A 17,134-nucleotide genomic window follows, 5' to 3' on the forward strand; every position below is an offset into this window, starting at 1 on the left:
AAGTCCCTTTCAAATTAATTTTATTCCAAGTAGGAGCACTTATGATATAAGGCCATAATTGGTTAAGAAATTGTTCATTACATGCATAAAAAAATGGGCGAAATGAGTCATTTTTATTTAAGATCGATTTTAAAAAGGCTTATGATAGAATTGATTGAAATTTTTTCAAAGTTAGAATTTTGAATCTTATAACTGCTTATTTTTTTGTCTTTGAAATGGAACAGTAATGCTACCTAGCTTTTCTTCCCACATAGGCTTAAGATATGGTGATCCTTTATCTCCTTATCGACGGGATGTGTTATTTCTCACTTATTTTTTGTAAATAATTGTTTCTTATTCACTTTAAGCTAAGTCCTTCGTAGCTCACCTTATTAATGAGGTCTTTCATTCTTCATGCCATGCCTCTTAAGGTGAATATCCAAAAGTCAAGATTTATGGCTTCTAACAACATATATTTAGGGTAAAGCTGACTAAGTTTGAATCATTTTTGCATTTCCACCATAACACTAATTTTGGAAAATATCTTTGTTTCCTTATGCTCTCTAAAAGAATCAAGAACTCAGAGGCTCTCTTATTAACGTACCTGCCAACTGTTGGTGGTAATTAATTTGGAGTAATTGATTATGAGATATTGCGGAGATGACTGAGAATAAATGAGGTAGGGGATACTATCAACAATAACATTATTGTTATTTTGTTATTGTGTTAGTATAAAGTAAGAGTACGAAGTTTCCATTACCGTTTAACAATCAATAATTTTTTTAGAACTCAGGGATACAAGAGACGGCGGGTTCTCCGCTTTTAACCAAATTTTGCGGTTGTGACTTAAATAGGTGACCTAAATCTTTATACTAGTATGATCGATAATGTAGTTGTGACCTAAATCTTGTAAAAAAAAATTGATAATTTTTTGACACCGTATTATGGTGGACCTCCTATTATTATTATTTTTGGTCAAGTAGCCTAGTGGCTAGAAAATCCATGTTAAATGTGAATAAGTGGAGTGTCTCATGTTCGAACCCGAACTCCTGCACATATAATGCGATGTCCCTACCAACTGAGTTAAGCTCATGAAAACTGGTGGACCTCCTATTTAAGTAGTCGATATTAGCACTTGCCTCAAAATTAATACTAGCATATGCAAATAATTCAAAGTTAATACATAATATATGCAAATAATTCAAAGTTAATACTAGCATATGCAAATAAATAATTTCTAGAAGTTGGCTAGGTTATTACTTATAGTTTTTATTGGTGACAAAACATTTCCAACCTTCACCAACCCATTACCAATAATACTATACCAACCACAATTCTTTACTATTCATTCTCACCAACTACCCACCTTTTTTTTTGTTGCTCTTTATTCAAATACTCTCAATTTTTTTGTGAGCACTGAATAACAAGTAACAATGGGTGGAGACAATACCAAGAAGGTCTTCACTTTGGCTGATGTTTCTCATCACAACACTGCCAAAGACTGTTGGCTTGTCATTCATAATAAGGTAATGATGTCTTCTTCATTTTCCTTTCTGGGTTTTTTGTAATTTCATTGGTTCTGTTAAAAATCTAGTTTTTTTTTGTTTGTTATTGTTGTTGAAGTGTATTGAATCGTGGAATGGTTGAAATTCACATTGTATTTAAATGTTTTGTTGTAAGAACCTTAGTTAGAGGAATGGAATAGTTAGATCTATGTAAGGGATAGGGTTTGTTGTGAATTTTGATTGAAAAAGGTTCCATTTTGTATAAAGGGACTTTTTTTTTTTTTTTTTTTTTTTATATGATGAATATTTACTGAAAATTATACTGTGCTTTTATTATGGTGTTTTTGTGCTGTGTGTTAGTTGTAAGTGTTATCTAATAGAGGCTACGAAAGCATAATTTGAACAAATCGTTATTGTTCTTAGATGTGCTATTTAGCTCTGTAGCACTGACACTTCTGATGGAAAGCATGACCGTGTTCAACACCAACACATGTTATCGCATTCAATTAATTTGTGTTTTCAAATTTTTACTGGTGTCGACGTGTCGTTGTCGGTGTTTCATAGTTATTTAGTAATTAGTATAGTGTTGCCAAATAGCAGTTATTGCAGCATTATAACCCTATAGTGAAGCGGCATTTGACAAACTGTTATTTTCCGTGATCTGCGATTGGCAACGCTGTTTTGAAGCATAATGATTTACTTTTAAAGGACTGATCTTTTTTTAATTAGTTGCTCAAAATACTAAGTCTCAGTTTCTGATTGATTTCTTTACTTTTTCAAAGTGCTATTTTTTAGTTGTTGATCTCAATTTGTAGCCATTTGCAAATTAAGGTTAGATTTTATGATTGTTTTCTGTGATTAGAATTAAATGATAAGACATGTTAAGTTTCATATTCTGGAATGCTGACCATGATTCCATTAGGGAAAAGTAGATTTTTAAAGCTGTATATGGCTTCTATGTTACAAACAATTTATTGTAGGATTATATTATTCATTGTCTTGAAATCTTAAGTTTGTAAACAAGGAGAGAAAAGAAGATGTTGAAAATTAGGACAACGTATTACTATTCAACATTTAGTTTGTGCTTCTTTATATTTGACTTGTAACCTACAAAGCACAGACACCAGACATGACACTGTCACCGGTAATAATTTGAAAAAATGAAAGTTATTGAATGCAAACTCATGTTTCAGTGTCGGGCACCGATGACAAATGTTGGACATCGGATTCGCCTTCAATCTAAAGTGTTGATACTTGATACTATATGGAAACAAGAAAAATCTCGACAATTTCCCCAATTCTTTGTAATTGACTTCTTTCAAGTAGGACATGCTGTTTTATTATATTGGAAACAAGAGTTTGGAATATTACTTAGATTTACTTTTCCTTGGCTTTGTCTTTCGGCTTGTTTTCTTTATCCTTTTTATGTCTTTCTAAACTTAAATACAATCAAAAGTAGGAATGGTTGGGAAACATTCTTCATTGTCACAGACATAATCATATTTTGTGAGTTTATACTAAGGAGTAGTGAGTCAGTCATGTTCATTCGACGTTTAAGAAGAATACACCGTTCTGCTATTTTGTAGATTTGAGCCTTTGCTATAACTTTTCGATTTAGGGTCTTTTTGAATTGACTTATTTGAATTTATCTACAAGCATAAGTACTTGTGAGACTGTTTGAGAGAACTTACGAAAACAGCTTATGTAATGACATGTTCATAAGCTGTTTTCAGCTTATTTTTGTAAGGTCTCTAGGACAGCTTATGCAAAAACATATAGATTATATTTTATCTTTTATAAGCTGTTTTCAGCTTATTTTACCTTTTATTATAGAAATAGCTGATACATAATCTTTTATATGATATAACTTATAAGTGCTTAAATAAATTGTTTATCCAAACTGGCCATTTTTGGATGAAATTCAGAGAATGGTTTGACCACACTGCTAAGTTTTTTTTATCTTTTAAGGTGATATGAAATTATTATGTGTTGGTGGTTTCTGTTCCTTTACCTTACCATATCTTTTTTCGGAACAGGTTTATGATGTGACAAAGTTCTTAGAGGACCACCCTGGTGGTGATGAAGTCCTAATATCTTCGACAGGTATCCAACATTGTCTTTAAAAAATATCTTAATTATTCAATTAAAAGTTTAAAACCTCATAATCTCAGAGAACTGAGATGTAAATATAAATTCCATTTCATATGTTTGCAGGGAAAGATGCGTCCAATGATTTTGACGATATCGGTCACAGCACAAGTGCGGTAGCAATGATGGACGAGTTTTACGTTGGAGATTTGGACATGAATCGTTTCAAAGGGCAAGAGCAATTTGATCGGTTTAGGGCTCTGGAAAAGAGAAAAATTTTGAGTGAAAGGATCTTTGACATCTATGAGCATGGAGATTATGAGAGGTTTGCAAGAATTGTGCAACTCCGGGGTTGGGAAAAAATTGTCCACCCACCAACCACCTACAACCCGGTCATAGTGAGAGAATTTTATGCTAATGCTCTCCCAGAAGGTGATGAACCTTTCTCCTACACCACCATGGTTCGTGGTCGCACCATCCAATTCGACCGCGATGCCATCAATGCATACCTTGGAAACCCTTTCACATTGCCACGCAATGAAACACTGTGTGCATTCCAAAAACAACGGAATAGGGGAACTTGGGATGCTCCGTCCATGAGGAGTAGGCTGCTTCGACCAAACACCGATTTTGTCTTCAATGCGACCCAAACACCTTTGAGGGCAATGAGAGAGGACATGAAAACCTTCACTGTGCTGCTATTCAATCTGGTCTTGTACAACATCCAACCTAATTCCCATCCTTCAGATGCCACCATGAACATCCTGGGCCTCATCCATTACATAAATGAGGATTTGGAAATAGATGTGGCGGGAATAATCTCTAGGTGGATGAAAGAAATTGTTCTAAGTGGTCACCCGGATAAGGCACTTAGGTCATCCAAGGTAAAGAGCACGAGTCCTTTAGGTTTCCCATGTCTCATTATGGGATTATGCTCGGCCAACAGACTGCATCTTCCTCAGATTGGGAATGAGGAAATTCCCACCATCAATGATGACTATGTTGACCGCTACTGCAAGCCAAAGAGAAGAAGGGCACGACAACAACCACCACCACCACCACCACAGCCACATACTCAACCAGCCACCTCCGGATTCTCTGATCAAAACTTTTACAATTTCTTTACTCATTTATATGATCAAAATGATGCAGGGTATAGAGCCATGAGTGCAATGCAGCAGTCCTTCTATAATCAGCACACCGGGCAGTCGGTGATGACACCGCAAGATTTCCAAACATTTGTTGCATGGCCTGAGGACAGGCCTACTTTCATTGGGGGAGGGATGGCACCAAATGCTGATGCTGGTGAAGAAGCTGGTATGGATGATGATGATGAAGAAGATGATGGTGGTGAGGGTGATGCAAGCATGGAGGAGGAGGATGAAGAAGAAGCAGATTCAGATGATGACTGAAAGCTCACCAAAATGAGTGAAAATTTACAAGCTTTCAGTCATTTATTTCTTTTACTAGTTGGTTTATTTAGTTGTTTTTGTTGTGAACAAATTTAAATTGTGTTTTATGTGGTTTTGTTAAGCTTTTGTATTCTGAACATGTGGTGTGGTACCTGACAATGTTTGAGACAATGTCTTTTGGAAGTTTTTAAGTTTAATGTTTAAATATTTGGTGATAAGTTTTTAAGTAGTGTGAATATTGTGAAAAGCTTTTTTTGCAAACAAGCTCACATGATTAGGAAAAATCTGAAGTTAGGTTTGTGGTAAATCAATGATCAAGCATGTTGAAAATGTTTTGTGAAACTTCATGTCAAAACTTCTTGATTAGTCCTTGAAATAGGCTTAGGAACCTAACATGGTTTTGAATTGTGTTGATTGTTCTAAGATGATTTTCAATATTTTTGTTGAACATGATTGAAGCTTGTGTTATCAACCTAGCCGGGTGAGAATGTGTGAACTTTCCATTGTTTACATAAATTTTTGAGAGCCAGCAATGATGTGTGCTCATTTGATTTTAACTTAATCTTGCTGTCACTAATGTGTTTGATATTGTGGATATGATCAAGGCCCTGTTTCTTTTTTGAGTGATAACTACTTGGCCAAACTTAACCTACTTTGTGAGATAGTGATCTTTTGTGTCCCCTGTTGAGCCTTAAAATTTTGAAAATTATTTGTTTTATAAACCCTGAAACCAAAAGAATGGAAAAACAACTACTCTACCCTTGTCTTAGGATAGGAGAGCATTTGTATTTCAATTAGGGTCATGTTAAGATTCAAGTTGGGGAGAAGTAGGTTACAAATGTCATAAAAATGATTTGGAAAAGTAGTGGATTGGGTGATTGAAAAGAGAAAAATGTTGAAAATAAAAGATTGACACAAAAAGAAAGAAAAAGAAAAATTTGAAAGAAAAAAAAAGTGTCATTGTAAAGAAAGAAAAGAATCACCAATGAAATAGGGGAGAAAGGAAAGAAAGGGAGTAAATGAATGCGAAATTTTAGATGAATTTGAAGTTCTGTAAGCTTTGTTATTGCTCTCTTATCCTTAAGACCTTTTGAAATCCAAAGAAAAACAATGATTTTTTGTAGCCCAGCCCCGTTACAAGCTTAATAAAGTCCTTAGTGATCCACGATTGACGACATGTTTTGTGACATTGCTCTGATAAATGTTTGAATTGAATTGTTGCATGCACTTTGTTTGGATTGAGTGAAACACTTACCTTTGAGTGATATATTGGTGAGAAATTTTTGATAACACTTGAGTCTTGATTGTTTAATAAAAATGTGGAGAATTTTGCTTAGACATAGCAATCAATTCATGATCATGCTTTGTTCTTTTGAAAGTTTTAAGGAATAGTCTTGAGTAGGCATTGTTTTACTCATGCTTAGGAAAAGAAATTTCAAAAACTTTGATTGATTACAAACCTTTCCTGAGATTTAAAATTTTGAGCTTGTTGAAATATTACCTTTTGTTTGAGGACAAACAAAGTCCTAAGTTGGGGAGATTTGATAAGTGCCCAATTTTAGTTATATTGTATCATGAATTATGAGCACTTACCAATACTTTTATAAAGAAATCTTGATTAAAACCCCTTTTGGTGTAAATATAACATTAAATCAAAGAGGAATTAATCCCAAGGCATTTTTGTTAGGAATGGCTAGAAAAACAGGTTTTGAAGCCTTCGCTCAGCGAAGCCATAGCGAGCTACAGCGAACTAAACCAGTGGGTTAAGGGTCCATGGCGAGCTTCAGCGAGATTCAGCGAACAGGACAGCAAACTCAACGTTCGCTCAGCGAAAGATAGCGAGAGATGGCGAGCACAACCCGGGAGGAAGGGTCTGTTAGCGAGACATAGCGAGCATCGGCGAACAAAGTGATGAGTCAAGCCTTTTGCTACGTGTCAAGAAACCCCTTGCTTAAGTAACTAGTTCGCTCAGCGAACATCATTTCGCTTAGCGAACTCCTCTGTCCTGAAAATCTATAAATAGAACTCAGAAGCCATTTTCTTAGATATATAGTTTTGTAATAGTTCAGAGATACGAGTAACATTAGTTTTAAGAGTTCTTGAAGTTGGATTCATCATTGTACTTGAGAAATCAAGAGATGTTCTTCATCCCTTTTTCTTGTAAGTTTACTTTTATCATGTCTAGCTAAATTCCTTTGTTGTTGGGATTAGATGTAGTTATTTTGTGAACATGTAGTCAATTTAATCTTAATATATATGTTTTCTTTATCAATCATTATAAAGTGTTATCTTGTTTTAATTGTCTATTTCTAAAAGATTTGAACAACATAGACATATATTGTTTGAATCAAGAGTAAAAGATAATCACTTATTAAACTAAAATGTTTAGACATAGATGTCGAGTTTAGTAATCACGTCAAATATCAGATCTTAATGCTATTATGTCGATTAATGATTCGAGACATCGAACGTTGATAGATATAATAGATTTCACGGCGTAATCCGGACACGGATACGTTCGATGTGTGATATTTGATAATAATGATTGGTAAATGAAATATATATAGTGAGGTTGATTGATACATGCTAACAAGATAATGAATCTAGTTCCGACAACTTTTTATTATCCGAAAGTTTAAATCCTTTTATCTAATCGCACTTTTATGTTCTCAAAACAAATCTTACAAAAACCCGTACTTAAAATCATGGAAATTTAAAATCAATCTTTGATATCACACTAGTCTCTGTGGATACGATATAACGAAAATACTTGCTTTTGTACTTTCATCACATGTTCGAACCCGAGCTCTTGCACATATAGTGCGATGTCCCTACCAACTCAGCTAAGCTCACGGGAACTGTTGGACCTCCTATTTAAGTAGTCGATATTAGCACTTTCCTCAAAATTAATACTAGTATGTGCAAATAATTCAAAGTTAATACTAGCATATGCAAATAATTCAAAGTTAATACATAATATATGCAAATAATTCAAAGTTTAATACTAGTATATGCAAATAATTCAAAGTTAATACTAGCATATGCAAATAAATAATTTCTAGAAGTTGGCTAGGTTATTACTTATAGTTATTGTTGGTGACAAAACATTTCCAACCTTCACCAACCCATTACCAATAATACTATACCAACCACAATTCTTTGCTATTCATTCTCACCAACTATCCACCTTTTTTTTTGTTGCTCTTTATTCAAATACTCTCAATTTTTTTGTGAGCACTGAATAACAAGTAACAATGGGTGGAGACAATACCAAGAAGGTCTTCACTTTGGCTGATGTTTCTCATCACAACACTGCCAAAGACTGTTGGCTTGTCATTCATAATAAGGTAATGCTGTCTTCTTCATTTTCCTTTCTGTTTTTTTTGTAATTTCATTGGTTCTGTTAAAAATCTAGTTTTTTTTTTGTTATTGTTGTTGAAGTGTATTGAATTGTGGAATGGTTGAAATTCACATTGTATTTAAATGTTTTGTTGTAAGAACCTTAGTTAGAGGAATGGAATAGTTAGATCTATGTAAGGGATAGGGTTTGTTGTGAATTTTGATTGAAAAAGGTTCCATTTTGTATAAAGGGATTTTTTTTTTTTTTTATATGATGAATATTTACTGAAAATTATACTGTGCTTTTATTATGGTGTTTTGGTGCTGTGTGTTAGTTGTAAGTGTTATCTAATAGAGGTTACGAAAGCATAATTTGAACAAATCGTTATTGTTCTTAGATGTGCTATTTAGCTCTGTAGCACCGACACTTCTGATGGAAAACGTGTCCGGTGTTCAACACCAACACATGTTATCACATTCAATGTTATCACATTCAATTAATTTGTTTTTTCAAATTTTTACTGGTGTCGACGTGTCGTTGTCGGTGTTTCATAGTTATTTAGTAATTAGTATAGTGTTGCCAAATAGCAGTTATTGCAGCATTATAACCCTATAGTGAAGCGCCATTTGACAAACTGTTATTTTCCGTGATCTGCGATTGGCAACGCTGTTTTGAAGCATAATGATTTACTTTTAAAGGACTGATCTTTTTTTAATTAGTTGCTCAAAATACTAAGTCTCAGTTTCTGATTGATTTCTTTACTTTTTCAAAGTGCTATTTTTTAGTTGTTGATCTCAATTTGTAGCCATTTGCAAATTAAGGTTAGATTTTATGATTGTTTTCTGTGATTAGAATTAAATGATAAGACATGTTAAGTTTCATATTCTGGAATGCTGACCATGATTCCATTAGGGAAAAGTAGATTTTTAAAGCTGTATATGGCTTCTATGTTACACACAATTTATTGTAGGATTATATTACTCATTGTCTTGAAATCTTAAGTTTGTAAACAAGGAGAGAAAAGCAGATGTTGAAAATTAGGACAACGTATTACTATTCAACATTTAGTTTGTGCTTCTTTATATTTGACTTGTAACCTACAAAGCACAGACACCAGACATGACACTGTCACTGGTAATAATTTGAAAAAATGAAAGTCATTGAATGCAAACTCATGTTTCAGTGTCGGGCACCGATGACACATGTTGGACATCGGATTCGCCTTCAATCTAAAGTGTTGATACTTGATACTATATGGAAACAAGAAAAATCTCGACAATTTCCCCAATTCTTTGTAATTGACTTCTTTCAAGTAGGACATGCTGTTTTATTATATTGGAAACAAGAGTTTGGAATATTACTTAGATTTACTTTTCCTTGGCTTTGTCTTTCGGCTTGTTTTCTTTATCCTTTTTATGTCTTTCTAAACTTAAATACAATCAAAAGTAGGAATGGTTGGGAAACATTCTTCATTGTCACAGACATAATCATATTTTGTGAGTTTATACTAAGGAGTAGTGAGTCAGTCATGTTCATTCGACGTTTAAGAAGAATACACCGTTCTGCTATTTTGTAGATTTGAGCCTTTGCTATAACTTTTCGATTTAGGGTCTTTTTGAATTGACTTATTTGAATTTATCTACAAGCATAAGTACTTGTGAGACTGTTTGAGAGAACTTACGAAAACAGCTTATGTAATGACATGTTCATAAGCTGTTTTCAGCTTATTTTTGTAAGGTCTCTAGGACAGCTTATGCAAATACATATAGATTATATGAAAACAGTTTGACTTTATTTTACCTTTTATTATAGAAATAGCTGATACATAATCTTTTATATGATATAACTTATAAGTGCTTAAATAAATTGTTTATCCAAACTGGCCATTTTTGGATGAAATTCAGAGAATGGTTTGACCACACTGCTAAGTTTTTTTTATCTTTTAAGGTGATATGAAATTATTATGTGTTGGTGGTTTCTGTTCCTTTACCTTACCATATCTTTTTTCGGAACAGGTTTATGATGTGACAAAGTTCTTAGAGGACCACCCTGGTGGTGATGAAGTCCTAATATCTTCGACAGGTATCCAACATTGTCTTTAAAAAATATCTTAATTATTCAATTAAAAGTTTAAAACCTCATAATCTCAGAGAACTGAGATGTAAATATAAATTCCATTTCATATGTTTGCAGGGAAAGATGCGTCCAATGATTTTGACGATATCGGTCACAGCACAAGTGCGGTAGCAATGATGGACGAGTTTTACGTTGGAGATATTGATTCATCAACCATCCCTTCTAAGGTTGACTACACTCCTCCAAAACAACCTCACTATAATCAAGACAAGACGTCCGAGTTCATCATCAGGATCCTCCAATTTCTAGTTCCTGTGCTTATCTTGGGTTTGGCAGTTGGTATTCGTTTCTACACCAAATCGACATAAGCATTTAAACAACAAAAAACACTTAAATTTTTAGCCACATTTGCAATAATATGTTATTTTTGACTGTTGAAAGACAAGCCTGTTTTGTTTTCAAGTGCCCCAATTATGAGGTTTGCTAGGGTATACAATGTGAATCTGTGATATTTGTTATTGTTTGCCTTTTACTTGTAATTTGCTGTTAAATCTAATACTGTCTTTCTCTGTCATTCTTTTGCTACCGAAATCGGAACAGTTTTATGGAGTTTTAACGGTATAAAGTTTTGGTTCATTGTGTGTGCTGATAAGTTAGCTAGTTAAGGTACTATTGTGTACAGTTTTTGGTCTAGTGGGATTTAAATAATAAGTCTATTTGAAAGAACTTACAGAAAAATAAGTTGGAAACATCTTATAAATATATGAACTCACATGTGTTATTGAGTTATGACTGAACTTAGATTTTTTAATTGATTCGATTTTAACTGAAATTCATTAACTACCTGAATTCCGGCGAATTCGTTAACTACTCAAAACCAACAAATTGAATAGTACTATTTCTAATGTGAAAAGGTAAAAAGAAGAAAGTTAACTTACTAGAAGCAAAAATAGATAAAAAGGTTGGAACACAATAATGATGTGTGAGTTTGCATGCGTGTAATCTTTGTTACCACTTTCATTATTTAATGTAACATGCGCATAGAATTCTGCTATCACGTTAACATCATTCCTTCCTATTGTTGGCTTTTTTCCACCCAAAATTAATAATGAATTTCATATTTGCATATTCAAAACAGCGGACCCCTTCTGATGTAGTAATTGTTTCACACAGTTACGCACATTAGACGATTTCAGATTTTAGACTTATGATCGAACGATTCTGATTTATGTATGCAGTGTTGATTCGCCGGTTTAACACAATATTCGATCTCAACTATTACTACGAGTATTTGTGTGAAACCTAAATCCCAAAACAATTCACCTAACCAACAAGGATCTGATTTAACGAAATAGATTAATGTTTTCATAATGCGGTGAGCCATTGTTCAAATTTTAATCGAGAGAAGTGTCTATATTTAATGTTGGACAATGTCTCAAATAGAATTACATTTTGTGTTGGGAGTCGTTCAATTTAATGATGATAAAAATTGAGAATACATAAAAGAATAAAGTTTCTTTTGGGACCAGAAAGAATAAAGTTATAAATACAAAAGAACAAATTTGTATATTTCTCTCAAAAGTCAATTAGTGCACAACAAAGAAATTTTCCACAACAAGAATATCACACACTTTATTACATACTTTTAACATTCTTATCAACATTTTAACATATTAGACTACACATTCATGCAACATTTTATACAGAAGCATCCTAGTAGTGTATATTGTCTCTCATTGTTCCATTACACCAAAAAAGTCTGACATTTTTTGGAAATCGAGGTTAAGAGTAATTTATAAACATGTTCACTCTTCTACCGACCAATACACCTTTAAACGTACTAAATACAAAACAGTTTTTACACAAGACCCAAAACGGACAATACCTCAAAAACGTGGCATAACGGACTTGAGGTCGGAACATATAACAACACATAGGTTTCTAAAAGGAACAAAGAAAAGCAAAAATGAAGTGAATATGTGACCATGATCATAACTTACAGTTACCAAGTGAGTACACTTAAAGGATAAAAACAAGAGAAAAATATTTAAGCTAGCTACACATTACCTATTCAGTGCTAGCACAAGTTCTCTCAATAACCTTTGAATCTGTTCTATGAGAATTCCTAGATGGAGAACTTGTTCCTCTTGAGGAACTCTGTTGTCCAAAGAGACTAAGCTTACTAATTTTTTTCGAAAAAGAACTCATAAATTTACGCGATCCGGACTTCGCCATATCCCTCTTCATGCAAACATGCTCCCTCTCTAGATCATTTAGTCTCATTCTTAGTCGAGCCAACTCGAGCTTTAGTTCACGGTTTTCGCGCCTTAATGATGCATAGTTATCGCGTGGAGACATTGCAGCACTTAGTGCACCGCTACTTATGCGCCATGACGCATGCATTGGCTTTATGTCATCGTCCCCGTTGGGGGTGGACAAAGAGTTCCTTAGCTTTAGTTGTTCAAAATATAGAACTTGCACTATTGATTGTAGAGGAAGGCGCTCGTTTTGCGCAGCATGTGCTCCGGCTTCTTGTGTAAGCTTTTGAAAATCAATTAGTTTGCATAGTTTCTTCTTGTCCATATCTGACAAACCTTGATGAGCCTGAAAATGCATTTACAGAAAGAATTAGTTTAAATTGCAAAACTTTCTTAGACATGTATCCTAAATTTTTTTCATTAGAAATAGAGAAAAATATTGCAAACAAAATCTTGAAGCAAAGATGAAAAACATACTTTTAAGTAAATATCAATAGATCGATATAAGCCGTCATGAACGGTGCGTGCATGTGCCGGCAATGTTTCTGCAATGACCAAAAACTTTGAAAGCTTCAAGTTTGCATCAGGGGCAATTTCAGCAAGGTAATTGTCCACTAATTTTGACACCTTAACTAATGAAGATTGCGAGGGAGAATGAGGGCTATCGGATTCGAAAAGAGAACCGTCTTCTAGATCATCATCACTATCTTCCTGCTGACAGAAGTTTACTAAAAGTCTATGAACTGTGTCAACATCAAATAAGGTATCACCTGAATGCTTGAAAGATGGAATCAAAATATCATCAAGTGTAGATAGATCCAACTGTGATCCAATCCTTCTTTCCAAATCAAGTCTAGAAGAAATTGCGCAATCAAGCATCACCGCGCTTCGCAGCAGCCCGAAAAGGAAATTAACAGGAACAACAAGCTTCTCAACGGGCAAAAGGCTTACAATAGTCTCAACCACGAGCCTTTCATGCAAAGCTGAATTTGAATCAACTTTATTCTGGTTAGATTGATTCCACAAACTCGATTTCTTTGTCAATTCTTTGTCTGCATAGTTCACAAGGGAAGCACCAATACTCTCTGGCCGAACACCGCGACACTTCATGGCTGTTATGACTCGTTGATACATGTCGATTCTTAAAACTGAAATATCTTCTATCCACCAATCACCATCACATTTGGCTTGCCTGCTCATGTGTAACCTACCTGAGCTGCTATACTCTAATCTCGAGAAACTTGAAGCTATTTGTTCGGCACAAGTTTTCGAAGCTATTGCATCAATGCAACGAGTAACTATTTTAAGCTCATCGGCTAGAGGAATTAGGTTTTCACATTGTTGCAAGACTTCAACACACATTTCAAGATTCTTGCAGACAATGCAATCGAGATATTCCTCGGCCCGTGAACCGAGATTGTCTTTCGAGAAATCATCGGTCATTTCAAGGTAATCAGAAACACAACATAGTTGTGCAACATTCGTGGATGTAATCTCAAAGTTAATACCATAACAGAATTTAGCAGCCAACTCAAAGCATTCAGCGCCGCCTGGTAGATTAAGAAGCTCAACTCTTGAGATATCAGAATCTCTGTGTTCTGCAACTAACCGCCGAATTCTACCACTTCGAGAAACAAGAGGAAACTACATACCGAAATAACATTAATTAGAACAATCATAGAGAGAAAGTGAAAACTCAGTGCATGTTTGGATTGACAGTGACTTTGAAAGAATCATGACGTTTCACCATGATATTGAGAAAAACTATACTTTAGAGCTTCAACAAAATCACGGTGTCACCAATCAAACTCAAAGTAATTCCAAATATGCACTCAAATTAACTAAGGACTTACCTTGTGTAATGAAAATGTTACTCCACACACTTCTATAGTTATATCACTCGGCACATCGCGAAAAATCCTGAAAAATGTTAATTGTAAATCATTCAAAAGACCAACTTATGGTTTCAAAAAGTTGATTTCAGAAGCCATCCAAAGCAAAAATCAGATGGTAGAAGAATTCACTGATATCATAGAAAATCCACAATTAAGATACATTATAACATAATCTCATAAGTCATAACAGCATTAGTTAGAAACAGATCTTTTGATCATTCCATTACAGCAACAAATTCAGAAGAGAACCTAAGAAAAGAAAGTAATAACAATATTCAACAGAAGCAAAATTAATTAGCATAAATATTAAAATGCATGGAAGACCATAGATTTAACAAAGAACTTGTTCCGGCTAAAATTGACCAAAGGCCACATGCTAGTGAACTTTATCCGGAATAGTACTCAAAATACTACTCATGATAGTAATTAGAATGCAACAAGTCTTAATCCTCCGGTTCTCAAGAGAAGATACCCTAGTAATTCAGAGTTCGGCCAAGAGGCAGGTGAAGTCTTCCTAAGGATTGTTTCAGTCAAGATTCGAACTCGAGTACTCCTGATCAAATTCAACCTTAACCGAAGTTCATTAACCACTTAACTTAAGACCAAGGTTAACACAAAATACATGTATACAATAACAGATACAAAAAAAACACACCCTTCAAGTAGCAATTTTCATGTGAAGCAAACAAGAAACAAACAACCCTTTAAGAGTGGAACTAAGAGATAGAAAACAAAAGGGTACTAAGAAAAGCATGTAACAAACCATTCATTGTATCTTTGCCTGCCATTCTTAGCCAAAGACAACTGCTGTTGTTGCAGCTGATGTTTGTCAGTAGTACGGTCCATAATAGAGAGTGAGAAAAAAACACACAAAGTTGTGTTGTGATGTGAAAGAGAAAAACAGAATGTAAAGAGAAAGGTAATAAAAGATTAAAAGTATAGTAATATTAGTGAGTTTAAGGTAGTAGCAGTGAAGTAATGAAAGAGACAGTAACCAAGTTGAAGATGTTGCTGTTGTGGTAGTTCTTTGGCCATTTTCATTGAACAGATGGTGCTCAATGCATAGATTGCAATTGTCCAAAGTAATGGACCTATCTTGTGGGACATACCTTGCTTTCTCATATACTTATTTTATACGTTATATGATTATATCATATATTTTTATGCAATTTTTTTGAAAAAATAATAATCATTTTGTCTTTGAATCTAGATGGTTTCTTTGAATGAAAATCAAAGACTAATGTCTTATGATAGATAACATGAACTATATAAGACAAGTGGTTGATGTGCGGAGACGCGCAATGTGTATGATTGTTGTAAATACTATCAGATACTGAGTTCGATTTCTATTCATAATAATAAAAAAATCATAAAAACCTCGGATGTTATATTATATCATATGTGATTTTATATGCACTGACCTGAGTTCGAATGTAATTATGTTACCGAACAATAATTATTTTACCGAAGCAATATAATGTAGTGTCTAATGTGTATTCTATAGTGTGTGTACACTTTGAATTGAACAAATGGTTTAAATTTCAAAAAGACTAATAAGTTAGTGGATGAATCAATTTAGGATTTCGGTTTCATTACCTTGATTATATATTAATTATTTGTTCAAAAGTGATTTTTTTTTTTTTTGGAAAGGCTCAAAAGTGAATTTCATTCAGTATAAAAACGTAATTTAATTAATTAAATTGGATATACCATGACATGGAAAACTAATCATTGATTTGATTTCAATTTTAAAAGGTAAATAAGATTTTTTCTGCCGATGATCGAATCTACAAACTCTAGCATACTACCTAAACTCTTCTCCATTAATTTCTCCATTGGTTCGGTTTTTTTCTCTATTAGTTCGGTTCGGTTTTTAAACCAAATAAAAAAAATGTTTGAATTAGATCGTTGGTTTAATCATTTTTTTCTTATCTGCTTACGACCTAATTTAAGTGTGACGTGATAATTTGTTTTTTTTTTTACTTTTACCACCGGTTTAATATTCGGTTCGGAAGTCAGTTCTGACATCAAGTGATTCCAACTCCTCCTAATTATAGTTACAGGAGATCGAACCGTGGTTTCTCTTTATCAAGTTTAACGTCAACATCACTGATAATTTGTGAGTGAGACACTATGACATTGCTTTATTTGGTTAATTTAAATGTATCTTATGCATTTGATTAACGTTTCAACGGCTGAAGAAGCGCAAAAAAGTTGAAGAATGTGAGGAAAAAAGTCAAAAATGTGACTTTACATAGGAAAAAATAATGAAAGCGTGAACAAAAGTTGTTAAACAAGTTTTGACAATTTTGTCATGTTACTCTTTATGTCCCCTTTTACCTCAAACAAATTTAATCATTTTCTCTTATGAATAAATAGTGCTTTCTTTTTTGTCAATAATATGAATGTGAATGAATATTTTTATTTGAGATTTTTCATTTTTAAAATTTAAACATAAAGGAGTGTCTGGTCACCAAGAAACAGATGCAAATTACTTTTGTGCTGAATTTGTGGACTCCTTTGATAACGGTGATTTTTCTATTATACAACTTTGTCTTATTTATATTGACAATATGATACT

The 17,134-nt window shown here is 33.7% G+C and overlaps 2 protein-coding genes across 3 annotated transcripts; one reads left to right on the forward strand and one right to left on the reverse strand.

Moving 5' to 3' along the window:
- The first annotated feature begins 1,241 nt into the window (after positions 1-1,241).
- LOC123921245 (cytochrome b5-like) lies at positions 1,242-10,974 on the forward strand. Of its 2 annotated transcripts, XM_045973703.1 has the most exons (4): positions 1,242-1,505; positions 3,521-3,587; positions 3,699-3,779; positions 10,599-10,974. In XM_045973703.1, the coding sequence occupies exons 1-4, from the start codon at positions 1,413-1,415 to the stop codon at positions 10,766-10,768; spliced, it is 411 nt and encodes a 136-aa protein (XP_045829659.1). In that variant the 5' UTR covers positions 1,242-1,412; the 3' UTR covers positions 10,769-10,974. The 2 variants fall into 2 exon arrangements, with proteins under 2 accessions (XP_045829659.1, XP_045829658.1); XM_045973702.1 differs by lacking the exons at positions 1,242-1,505; positions 3,521-3,587; positions 3,699-3,779 and adding exons at positions 8,089-8,331; positions 10,340-10,406 and having other exon boundaries at positions 10,518-10,974.
- Positions 10,975-12,367: 1,393 nt separating this feature from the next.
- On the reverse strand, positions 12,368-16,004 carry LOC123922447 (BTB/POZ domain-containing protein At5g48800). The gene is made up of 4 exons (XM_045975160.1): positions 15,317-16,004; positions 14,512-14,578; positions 13,136-14,302; positions 12,368-13,004 (listed from the first exon to the last, which is right to left on the reverse strand). The coding sequence occupies exons 1-4, from the start codon at positions 15,397-15,399 to the stop codon at positions 12,468-12,470; spliced, it is 1,854 nt and encodes a 617-aa protein (XP_045831116.1). The 5' UTR covers positions 15,400-16,004; the 3' UTR covers positions 12,368-12,467.
- Positions 16,005-17,134: the final 1,130 nt, after the last annotated feature.

This window comes from Trifolium pratense, linkage group LG4 (assembly GCF_020283565.1).
Source record: "Trifolium pratense cultivar HEN17-A07 linkage group LG4, ARS_RC_1.1, whole genome shotgun sequence".
Classification (NCBI taxonomy): Eukaryota; Viridiplantae; Streptophyta; class Magnoliopsida; order Fabales; family Fabaceae; genus Trifolium; species Trifolium pratense.

Coding starts and splice junctions, on each gene's coding strand:
- LOC123921245 (XM_045973703.1), top strand. CDS start 1,413: ATGGGTGGAGACAATACCAAGAAGGTCTTCACTTTGGCTGATGTTTCT. Junction 1,506..3,520: donor GGCTTGTCATTCATAATAAG/GTAATGATGTCT, acceptor TTTTCGGAACAG/GTTTATGATGTGACAAAGTT. Junction 3,780..10,598: donor GGACGAGTTTTACGTTGGAG/ATTTGGACATGA, acceptor TTTACGTTGGAG/ATATTGATTCATCAACCATC.
- LOC123922447 (XM_045975160.1), bottom strand. CDS start 15,399: ATGGACCGTACTACTGACAAACATCAGCTGCAACAACAGCAGTTGTCT. Junction 14,579..15,316: donor AGGCAAAGATACAATGAATG/GTTTGTTACATG, acceptor AACATTTTTCAG/GATTTTTCGCGATGTGCCGA. Junction 13,005..13,135: donor CTATTGATATTTACTTAAAA/GTATGTTTTTCA, acceptor ATGCATTTTCAG/GCTCATCAAGGTTTGTCAGA.